General features: G+C 38.4%; 1 protein-coding gene across 38 annotated transcripts; it reads right to left on the bottom strand.

The window, feature by feature from the left end:
- Positions 1–324: 324 nt before the first annotated feature.
- LOC112790704 (uncharacterized) lies at positions 325–4,709 on the bottom strand. Of its 38 annotated transcripts, none has more exons than XR_011880018.1 (9): positions 4,271–4,655; positions 3,800–3,969; positions 3,551–3,621; positions 2,985–3,064; positions 2,780–2,855; positions 2,643–2,697; positions 1,873–1,948; positions 1,493–1,580; positions 325–732 (listed from the first exon to the last, which is right to left on the bottom strand). XR_011880018.1 is itself a non-coding variant. In XM_072233113.1 (9 exons), the coding sequence occupies exons 5-8, from the start codon at positions 2,821–2,823 to the stop codon at positions 1,516–1,518; spliced, it is 240 nt and encodes a 79-aa protein (XP_072089214.1). In that variant the 5' UTR covers positions 2,824–2,860; positions 2,985–3,064; positions 3,551–3,621; positions 3,800–3,969; positions 4,271–4,654; the 3' UTR covers positions 325–732; positions 1,493–1,515. The 38 variants fall into 38 exon arrangements, 3 of the variants coding, with proteins under 3 accessions (XP_072089214.1, XP_072089212.1, XP_072089213.1); XR_011879998.1 differs by lacking the exon at positions 2,643–2,697 and adding an exon at positions 2,386–2,642 and having other exon boundaries at positions 1,677–1,948; XR_011879991.1 differs by lacking the exon at positions 2,643–2,697 and adding an exon at positions 2,386–2,642 and having other exon boundaries at positions 1,677–1,948; positions 2,780–2,860; positions 4,271–4,654.
- Positions 4,710–12,203: the final 7,494 nt, after the last annotated feature.

Genomic DNA, 12,203 nt, shown 5'->3' with positions numbered 1-12,203 from the left:
CAGATTTTCCAACAGATTTTCCGTCTGTAATTACAGACGGATTTTCTGACGGATTTTTCCTCTGTAATTACAAACAGATTTTTTGACAGATTTTTCCTCTATAATTACAGACAAATTTTTTAAATTTTGAATACAGACAGAAAATCCGTCTGTAAATCCATTAGTAAGGTAAATTTTTTTTTCATTGCAAAATATACCTTTTTTCATACAAAATAAATATAAATTTAATAAATAAAATTTTGTATCTAATTTGTATTCAAATATTTATAATATTTCAAAAAATAAACAAATTTATTGTATTATCAAACTAAAAGAAAAATACTATAAACAAGAAAGCCAATATAATTCAAAAAATAAACAAAGTGTATTGATACATTAACTATAATAATAAATAACAACTATACATTAACAAAATGTGTTGATACACCAACTATAATTCAAAACATAAACTCAGTGTATTGTTCATATAGCATTATATAAATTTTGAATGCCAGCATAAGCTAAGAAGCCACCAAGGAGGCCAAGAAGGTTGAGAGTTCCCATAAAATCTGGAATCTCATATTGCTAGATTAATTCTGTCATTACAGCCATCATTGATATTTGGAAACTCCATTGATAGTTGCATGCCTTTTCTCCTTTCTAGTAATGCAATTCTCCAAAGGCTTGTTCAGGCTGACAACCGTTCTAGCTTCCTCGATTAATATTCAGACACACCTTAAGTTCCTTGCTAATCTTCAATGGAGATTAGTTTGTATTATTATTAAGGGGTTTAATTGTAACAAGCTTTAAAGCTTAGTAAGCTCTAGCTTAAGGGGGAGTGTTGGAATAAAGAAGATATCATATATTTAAAAGAAAAAGACAACAAATACAAAATACTTAAAAAAAATTATGTATCCTTTCCCATATATATATATATATATATATATATATATATATATATATATATATATAATTGATTACATGGATTTCGTATAAGTTTTTGTTGAATTTTTAATTGGACCCTTCTTTGTCTATTCGGGTGAACTTCACTTCCTTTTAGTGGAAGATAGTAGTGTTGTGTTATACCATATTTATCGTTACCATAATAAAAATGTATGCATATTACCACACTCTTCATGAGAGTTTGCCACATTCTTCAAGAGTGTCCTTAAAAATACAATTATATGTAGCTATAGTATTCACCCAATATGCGCATTACTCAAGATCTACTGTGATGAAAAAATATCTGTTATTATATTAGAATGTTCTATTAAATTCTATTTCTTAAATTTATCAATAAAAGGTAAGATGATTTGAATCTAACTTTTAATTTATGTATATAGGTGGCACTAAACTATCTACTGGGAAACTTGGGAAACAAGTATTCAAGGACGGTGGGAGTGGTTGATCTTGGAGGTAAAGCTTATAGTCATTATTCTCTCTTTTCCTCCTCTCCAATCTAGTCCCACAATCTTAACAGAAAATATTAAGCTAAACAAGGAACAACACATACCAAAGCCTGAACTCCACCAGCTGCTACGATGGCTTCCCTGTTTCTATCATCAAATGACAAGTTCCAAAGGGCACCAGCAGCTTCTTGCCTGTAATAATATAGACACGGAAAAAACTTCTTATTAAGAGAGGAATGGATTTAGCTTTTTTTTCGCAAACTCTTTACACATTAAAAAAAAGAGCACCCTGGTGCACATGCATCCTGAGATAACGCAGGGTCTGGGAGAAGGAGCGCACCCAGGGTGTAATATACGCAGCCTAACCTGATAATTACATGAGAGAGAGAGAGAGAGAGAGAGAGAGAGAGAGAGAGAGAGAGAGAGAGAGAGAGAGAGAGAGAGAGAGGAGATCATGTAAGTTGAACAAGTGCCTCAAGAGCACCTGCTTCTTGTCCAACAACAGCATTGTTACTATTGCTATCTCCATGAGCAGCTAAATTAGCCAATGCACGAGCAGCCTAACATGTATAAGAAGCAACATTAATTATTGAACCCCAATTTTATCATATTCCCTATATGGAAAGAATAAGAATCGACAAAACATACAACCGAAGAATCAATATTTATTTAGTGTTCATCTTGACTTATATTACCAAGACAAATGGCATAGAGAATGACATAAAGCACCCCTTAACTAGATTGATCATCATTACTGTTGGCTCTGTTTGTCAGATCCTTACTAAGACATCCTATCCTTATTTTGCAATTTGCACATGACCATTGACCAGAATAAGCACCATTTAAAACACAATTAGATTACTAAGAAAAAAAATACCATAAGTTCTAAGCTTTATTTAGTAGGCATAATATACCTAATAAGATAGTTGTAAAGCACAAAAAAACATGAGATCTATTTTAAGTCTTCAGAGTAATCATAAACTCCAAGAAAACTCACCAATCTACCTTGAAATGGAGTCCTTAAACCAGTCATAGGAACCTAGACGTACAAATCACACAATTTTAATCCACAGAAGGGGGCCTAGACCAACAACCACACTATATTCACTGGAATTTAATTCTTCCCGCATAAATGTTTGGCTTTGATTCACTAGTCATTATCATGTTCCCTAAATTATGTCTCTCCTCGGGGGTACAATGAACAATCATATCTAGAGCATTATGTAGGGAAACCTCGTCATGTAGCAGACCTACCTGACATAGGAAAGATGACAACAATGATATGGGATTGCTTATTCTTGCCTGCAGACTATCAATAAAAGTAATGCATATACTTTTACTTTTAAGTTCACAATGTGAAGGAAAAACATGCAGGGGATTAGATCAATTACCCAAAATGCTGGCAGAGCACACAGCATGTCTGAAGTTCCCCCATCAGCACCCCTCATTTCCATGTACCTCTTGAGCCTGACCTACACAAAATTGAATACTTGGCCAACTTAGTAAACAGAAGGTAGATATACAAATTTCTTTAATGTTATACTTGTAATATGCTTTAATCTTATCTCTTAACAACTATTTTTGAATTTGTGCAACCTTATAATAATAGGACACAACTTTTTCCTTAGACGGATTTTTCTTGCGGCCTCTCTGTTTTGAGCCAAATGTCTCAATGTCTGATAGCAAAAGTAATACAAAAAAATAAATGTAAAAGAAGATAACATATCTTCAATAATGCAGAAACTATATTACAAAAAAATTTAAACAAGCAGGAGAGAAAGTATATAAATAATTAAATAAAGAAAGGGATTAAGAATTCAAGATCAAAATCAAGAAGAATTCGTTACCGCTGTAGCTAGTAGTTCGTAACAGATTAACATATACGCATTTTTATATATAGTAAGAAAGCTAAGCTGACATCACTACAACACTATAATAATCTCATATATGAATTCAGTTTAGTTTCAATTCACAAATCTCGTCCCTCTTCAATTTACGCATCTCGTACTAGAATCTCTTCATAGTGTCAAAGCTTCAAGTTGAGAATCCATGGCTAGTGCTCTTATTCCTCATCAATCAAACACTATAACCAATTCTAGTTTTACAACACCAATGTTAGATAAATTGGATGAAAACTCTTTTAAAACATGGCAACAACTTGCCTTACACGTTATCAATGGAAATGATTTGGGAGATCATCTTCTTCCACACTCTGAACAATTTGAATCAGAAGCTGCAAGGATTCAAGGAACAAAATCAAAAGCATACAGAGAATGAAAATTGAAAGATCATTAATTAATGACACGGTTACTCTTCAAGATTATTTTTCTATAATTTCCAAGATCAATATTTAGATACTAAAAACACAGTTGAAGAATATAAAGCTGTGAGGCATTACTGTAATAGAGTACCTAAAGAAACCTGGTTATTTCTCTTGTCTCAATTGGATACACTCTTGCTTTGGAGGATCATATCAATGCCATTACAGAAGGTCTTAATGAGGACTATGCACAGTTTATATCCTCAGTCATGACCAAACCAGATTCAATCTCTCTTGTTCATCGAAGTTGAAGCTTTGTTACTTATTCATGAAGATTTGAATGAAAGATTCAGAAAAACAAACTTGAGATCTTTTAAAGCAAATTATACACTAAATTACAGTGTAACAGCAAAAATTATGGTCCTATGGTAACAGCAAACCCAATTTAATCAACAAAGAGACACCTACGCAAACTAACATTCTCTAATCCTAATCAAGTAAACGCGTGAACAATCCCATAAACCTAATAATTCCAAACACGAGAATATTGATAAAGAGAGCAATTAATCAATCAGGAATGAGGAATGAATCCGAAAACCCTAGATCAGGGAGAAGCAGAAACCTGGAATGAATCAGGCATTGACGATTTTAGGGATGACGGGAAAGGTGGCGCCCTTGGATTGGGAGTGATTAAGGGAGGCTCGTTACTTGATCTTCTGCATCTGAAGCATGCGCTCCATGAGGAGCTCGTACTGGCACTTCTCGTAGGAGTGACGCTCGTTCTCGCACTTCCATGGAAGGTAGAGCTCGGCCTGGCGGCACTTGTTGAGAGGGATGAGGAGGTGTGCGCACTGGTCCCTGAACAATGGAGCTTTGGTGCGACAGAAGTTCAGTACAATGGAGGTTCGGTGCGACGGCGGTGCAAGACTAGATGCGCCGCTAACGGAGTATTTGGAGGAGATAAGTGTGGAGAAGTAGAAGGATCGTGATTGAATGGAGAAGCTATGAGTGATAACCCTAATTTCAATATATTTTCTAATGAAAATTTTTAAATTACAGACGGATTTTCCTTCTGTAATAATTTAATAAAATGCAATTTTTTATTTATTTAATTTTATTTTTTAAGAAAAAAATTAATTTTTTCGACAGAATTATCGACAAATTTTCTTTTACGTCTGTAATTTATGCTCATTCATTTTTTTATTTTCCGACAAAAAATTCTTCTAAAATTCCACCTGTATTTCCGTGGGATAAAATTCGTCGAAAATATCTATCTGTAATAACTAATTTTCTAGTAGTGCGACCCAGTGCACTTATCGATTAGTTTGTGGATTGTAAATTCCGCACCAAGGTGTAGAACGCCACAAATAAAATCATGTCCTAAAAGGTGCATTCTGGCGTGTAACACCCTAACAATTGGCGTTAAACGCCGATATTATTTGCTTCAAGAAAGAGGATGGAAGGCGTGTAAAACCACACGCCCTTGTCGTTTTGGCGTTAAACGCCACTTTGGCTTATTATTGGCGTTAAACGCCACTCCCTGTTTCATTAATGGCTACATGCTTGCTTGCTTCATTCATTCATTGGCACATTGTTTACGTCAATGCATGCATGCTTTCATGCATGCAGAAGCTTGTCCTCAACATCTCCGTTGGTGAGAGTGGCGATTGTCTCACCAAAATGATGGGAGGTGTTTGATGGATAAATCAAAGTGCAGAAGCTCCATCCCTTGATAGATAAATCGTCTTGCTCGAATTGGTAAGTGAACTTATTGCTGTTTCTTGCATGTCAATCTAGACTTTGCTATATGCAATTTTATTGTTATGAATCCTAAATGTTAAGATCAATTTAATTACATTGGGAATAATATAGACATAGACATACATAATTAATTGCATGGAAGAAACATGAAACATTTATCTAACATTCTAGCGAGTTAAGATCGATCACAAAAGATAGATGTTGTTTTGACATTGATGACCATGCTGTTACTGTGTTTTCAGTCTAATATTATGTATATGGCTGAATATAAAATTGTTTTACTTGCACTATTGGTTATTATATGATGATTTCCTAGTGATTATTAATTAGTGCTATATAATTGTTTGATTTCTGTGTTCTTTATTTGTTAAGTCTAAATATATTCTATTGCTAGTTGCTATTAGCAGTGGTAATAAAATAAAAATGAACATAACTATACACCCCGACCCTACTAAGAACTCTCCAGTTCTTACCCCCTATTTTCACCCCTTTCAGCTATAGGTGCGAAGGTTTAGTGCGGACCTTACGAGTTGAGTTGTTAGATTTTATTTTTCCCTTGTCGTTTATTGTTTTTGTTTTCAGAGGAGTAGGACTTGTATTTGAGGATCTTTGATTATGTCTATATATTTATATTGCTATGTGAATATATATATATATATGTGTGTGTGTGTGTGTGTGTGTGTGTGTGTGTGTGTGTGTGTGTGTGTGTGTGTGTGTGTGTGTGTGTGTGTGTGTGTGTGTGTGTGTGTGTGTGTGTGATTAAGTGATTAAAAGTAAAAACTTTTCATTTTCCTAATTAAAGTTTTGATTCATATTTGCAAAGGCTCAATATTAAATAAATATAGTATGAAACTAAAGGAGTAGAGGTAGGTGATACCCGGACTTTTAGTGCAATTATGAGGTGCTAAAAGTTAGGGTGTTACAGACAACCTCACGAGTTGGTTTTGCCGCCGGTGACGAGACAAATGAACCACAAGATGCCAGTGATTGAGATGAGACAGAAGTGAGACTGGGAGGCAAAATCGAGCAGAGATAACTACGAACGACGAGCAACAACCAACACGTACAGCTCAAGCACTCAGTGGCAGAGGGAGGCATGAGCAACTGAGCACAGATGAGAGAGGGGAGATGCGAGCACACAACGCGGAGGATCCGGTGAGAGGCCTGAGAGCACGAAGAAAAAAGTTCTTGAGTGCGATGGACGGCGGCAGCAGTCTCACTCTAACATATGGCGACAACTATTGGTAGAGGCTAGGGCAGTTTGCTCTTTGCTGAAGGAAGGAGTTAGAGAAGGGGGGATAAGATAATGCCTGCAATCCCTTTTTCCCTTTCAAGGAAGGAAACAATGTCGTTTTCTGTAAACCGGCTGGGTTCTGGTCCAGTCCGACCGGCCAGTAACCAGCCGGTTCAGTGATTCATGAGCGGTTTTCGATTGGACAGTTTTACATACGGGACCAAACTATTTTCTTTGCCAGTTCTCTATTGAACCGGTTTGACCGGTGGTATGCGAAATTGTGATCACTACTTTTCACAACTCAATTAATCCCCGGTGATGAACCCAAAAACTTGGTGTTCAATACCATGGCATAAACACAACTTCGCACAACTAACCAGCAAGTGTACTGGGTCGTCCAAGTAATAAACCTTACGCGAGTAAGGGTCGATCCCACAGAGATTGTTGGTATGAAGCAAGCTATGGTCACCTTGTAAATCTCAGTCAGGGAAACTCAAATGGATATGGGTGATATACGAATAAAACATAAAGATAAGGATAGAGATACTTATGTAATTCATTGGTAGGAATTTCAGATAAGCGTATGAAGATGCTTGTCCCTTCCGTCTATCTGCTTTCCTACTGTCTTCATCCAATCCTTCTTACTTCTTTCCATGGCAAGCTTATGCAAGGGTTTCACCGTTGTCAGTGGCTACCTCCCATCCTCTCAGTGGAAATGTTCAACGCACCCTGTCACGGCACGACTATCCATCTGTCGGTTCTCAATCAGGCCGGAATAGAATCCAGTGATTCTTTTGCGTCTGTCACTAACGCCCCGCCCTCAGGAGTTTGAAGCTCGTCACAGTCATTCAATCATTGAATCCTACTCAGAATACTACAGACAAGGTTAGACCTTCCGGATTCTCTTGAATGCCGCCATCAGTTCTAGCCTATACCACGAAGACTCTGATCTCACGGAATGGCTGGCTCGGTTGTCAGGCGAGCGCTCGGTTGTCAGGCGATCAACCATGCATCGTGTATCAGGAATCCAAGAGATATTCACCCAATCTAAGGTAGAACGGAGGTGGTTGTCAGGCACACGTTCATAGGTGAGAATGATTATGAGTGTCACGGATCATCACATTCATCAAGTTGAAGAACAAGTGATATCTTAGAACAAGAACAAGCAGAATTGAATAGAAGAACAATAGTAATTGCATTAATACTCGAGGTACAACAGAGCTCCACACCTTAATCTATGGTGTGTAGAAACTCCACCGTTGAAAATACATAAGAACAAGGTCTAGGCATGGCCGAATGGCCAGCCTCCCAATGATCTAAGATAGCATCAGAACAAAGATAACTACCCAGATATCTCAATACAATAGTAAAAGGTCCTACTTATAGAAAACTAGTAGCATAGGGTGTACAGAGATGAGTAAAAGACATAAAAATCTACTTCCGGGCCCACTTGGTGTGTGCTTGGGCTGAGCAATGAAGCATTTTCGTGTAGAGACTCTTCTTGGAGTTAAACGCCAGCTTTTATGCCAGTTTGGGCGTTTAACTCCCATTTTGGTGCCAGTTCCGGCGTTTAACGCTGGAATTTCTGAGGGTGACTTTGAACGCCGGTTTGGGCCATCAAATCTTGGGCAAAGTATGGACTATCATATATTTCTGGAAAGCCCAGGATGTCTACTTTCCAACGCCGTTGAGAGCGCGCCAATTGGGCTTCTGTAGCTCCAGAAAATCCACTTCGAGTGCAGGGAGGTCAGAATCCAACAGCATCTGCAGTCCTTTTCAGTCTCTGAATCAGATTTTTGCTCAGGTCCCTCAATTTCAGCCAGAAAATACCTGAAATCACAGAAAAACACACAAACTCATAGTAAAGTCCAGAAAAGTGAATTTTAACTAAAAACTAATAAAAATATACTAAAAACTAACTAGATCATACCAAAAACATACTAAAAACAATGCCAAAAAGCGTACAAATTATCCGCTCATCACAACACCAAACTTAAATTGTTGCTTGTCCTCAAGCAACTGAAAATCAAATAAGATTAAAAGAATAGAATATGCAATGAATTCCAAAAACATCTATGAAGATCAGTATTAATTAGATGAGCGGGGCTTTTAACTTTTTGCCTCTGAATAGTTTTGGCATCTCACTCTATCCTTTGAAATTCAGAATGATTGGCTTCTTTAGGAACTTAGAATCCAGATAGTGTTATTGATTCTCCTAGTAAAGTATGATGATTCTTGAACATAGCTACTTATTGAGTCTTGGCTGTGGCCCAAAGCACTCTGTTTTCCAGTATTACCACCGGATACATACATGCCACAGACACATAATTGGGTGAACCTTTTCAGATTGTGACTTAGCTTTGCTAGAGTCCCCAATTAGAGGTGTCCAGGGTTCTTAAGCACACTCTTTTTGCCTTGGATCACAACTTTATTTCTTTCTTTTCTCTATTTTCTTTTTCGTTTTCTTTTCTTCCCTCTTCTTTTTTTTTTTCGTTTTTTTTTCTTCAAGAATCATTTTTATGATTTTTCAGATCCTCAGTAACATGTCTCCTTTTTCATCATTCTTTCAAGAGCCAACATTCATGAACCACAAATTCAAAAGACATATGCACTGTTTAAGCATACATTCAAAAAACAAAAATATTGCCACCACATCAAAATAATTAAACTGTTATAAAATTCAAAATTCATGCAATTCTTTTTCTTTTTCAATTAAGCACGTTTATTAATTTTTTTTTAAGAGAGGTGATGGATTCATAGGACATTCATAACTTTAAGGCATAGACACTAAGACACTAATGATCACAAGACACAAACATAGATAAACATAAGCACTAAAATTCGAAAAACAGAAAATAAAGAACAAGGAGATTAAAGAACAGGTCCACCTTAGTGATGGCGGCTCTTTCTTCCTCTTGAAGATCCTATGGAGTGCTTGAGCTCCTCAATGTCTCTTCCTTGTCTTTGTTGCTCTTCTCTCATGATCCTTTGATCTTCTCTAATTTCATGGAGGATGATGGAGTGTTCTTGGTGCTCCACCCTTAGTTGTCCCATGTTGGAACTTAATTCTCCTAGGGAGGTGTTTAGTTGCTCCCAATAATTTTGTGGAGGAAAGTGTATCCCTTGAGGCATCTCAGGGATCTCATGATGAGTGGGGTCTCTTGTGTGCTCCATCCTCTTCTTGGTGATGGGCTTGTCCTCATCAATAGGGATGTCTCCCTCTATGTCAACTCCAACTGAATAACAGAGGTGACAAATGAGATGAGGGAAGGCTAACCTTGCCAAGGTAGAGGACTTGTCCGCCACCTTATAGAGTTCTTGAGCTATAACCTCATGAACTTCTATTTCTTCTCCAATCATGATGCTATGAATCATGATAGCCCGGTCTATGGTAACTTCGGACCGGTTGCTAGTGGGAATGATTGAGCGTTGAATAAACTCCAACCATTGGGCGCCCTCTTCACATATGACTGTGAGGACTTGGTCCAACCTTTGATCAAAGTTGACCCTTCTAGTGTAAGGGTGTTCATCTCCTTGCATCATGGGCAAATTGAATGCCAACCTTATACTTTCCGGACTAAAATCCAAGTATTTCCCCCGAACCATAGTAAGCCAATTCTTTGGGTCTGGGTTCACACTTTGATCATGGTTCTTGGTGATCCATGCATTGGCATAGAACTCTTGAACCATTAAGATTCCGACTTGTTGAATGGGGTTGGTAAGAACTTCCCAACCTCTTCTTCGGATCTCATGTCGGATCTCCGGATATTCACCCTTTTTGAGTGAAAAAGGGACCTCGGGGATCACCTTCTTCAAGGCCACAACTTCATAGAAGTGGTCTTGATGCACCCTTGAGATAAATCTCTCCATCTCCCATGACTCGGAGGTGGAAGCTTTTGCCTTCCCTTTCCTCTTTCTAGAGGTTTCTCCGGCCTTGGATGCCATAAATGGTTATGGAAAAACAAAAAGCAATGCTTTTACCACACCAAACTTAAAAGGTTTGCTCGTCCTCGAGCAAAAGAGGAAAGAAGAGAGTAGAAGAAGAAGAAATGAGGAAGAAGGGAATGGCTTTGTGTTCGGCCAAAAGGGGGAGAAGTGGTGTTGAGGTTGTGGGAAAATGAAGGAGTGAAGGAGGGTTTATATAGGAGAGGGGGAAGGGTAGGGTTCGGTCAATTGAGGGTGGGTTTGGGTGGGAAAGTGGTTTGAATTTGAATGGTGGGGTAGGTGGGGTTTTATGAAGGATGGATGTGAGTGGTGAAGAGAAAGATGGGATTTGATAGGTGAAGGGTTTTTGGGGAAGAGGTGTTGAGGTGATTGGTGAATGGGTGAAGAAGAGAGAGAGTGGTGGGGTAGGTGGAGATCCTGTGGGGTCCACAGATCCTGAGGTGTCAAGGAAAAGTCATCGCTGCACCAAATGGCAAGCAAAACTACGTTTCTAGCCATTTCTGGCATTAAACGCCGGGCTGGTGCCCATTTCTGGCGTTTAACGCCAAGAGCTTGCCCTTTTCTGGCGTTTAACGCCAGTCTGGTGCCCCTTTCTGGCGTTAAACGCCCAGAATGGTGCCAGACTGGGCGTTAAACGCCCAACTGCTAGCCTTACTGGCGTTTAAACGCCAGTAGGTTCTTCCTCCAGGGTGTGCTGTTTTTCTTCCTGTTTTTCTTTTTGTTTTTGCTTTTTCAATTGATTTTGTGACTTCTCATGATCATCAACCTACAAAAGACATAAAATAACAAAAGAGAATAGATAAAATATAACATTGGGTTGCCTCCCAACAAGCGCTTCTTTAATGTCATTAGCTTGACAGAGGACTCTCATGGAGCCTCACAGATGTTCAGAGCTATGTTGGAACCTCCCAACACCAAACTTAGAGTTTGAATGTGGGGGTTCAACACCAAACTTAGAAGTTGGTTGTGGCCTCCCAACACCAAACTTAGAGTTTGACTGTGGGGGCTCTGTTTGGCTCTGTTTTGAGAGAAGCTCTTCATGCTTCCTCTCCATGGTGACAGAGGGATATCCTTGAGCCTTAAACACAAAGGATTCTTCATTCACTTGAATGATTAATTCTCCTCTATCAACATCAATCACAGCCTTTGCTGTGGCTAGGAAGGGTCTGCCAAGGATGATGGATTCATCCATGCATTTCCCAGTTTCTAGGACTATGAAATCAGTAGGGATGTAATGGTCTTCAACTTTTACCAGAACATCCTCTACAAGTCCATAGGCTTGTTTTCATGAGTTGTCTGCCATCTCTAGTGAGATTTTTGCAGCTTGCAGCTCAAAGATCCCTAGCTTCTCCATTACAGAGAGAGGCATGAGGTTTACACTTGACCCTAAGTCACACAAGGCCCTCTTGAAGGTCATGGTGCCTATGGTACAAGGTATTGAAAACTTCCCAGGATCCTGTCTCTTTTGAGGCAGTTTCTGCCTAGACAAGTCATCCAGTTCTTTGGTGAGCAAAGGGGGTTCATCCTCCCAAGTCTCATTTCCAAATAACTTGTCATTTAGCTTCATGATTGCTCCAAGGTATTTGGCAACTTGCTCTTCAGTGACATACTCATC

Source organism: Arachis hypogaea, chromosome 3 (genome assembly GCF_003086295.3).
Source record: "Arachis hypogaea cultivar Tifrunner chromosome 3, arahy.Tifrunner.gnm2.J5K5, whole genome shotgun sequence".
Taxonomy (NCBI): domain Eukaryota; kingdom Viridiplantae; phylum Streptophyta; class Magnoliopsida; order Fabales; family Fabaceae; genus Arachis; species Arachis hypogaea.
Note: the sequence above shows the minus strand (reverse complement) of the source record. Positions and strands in the feature narration are given on the sequence as shown.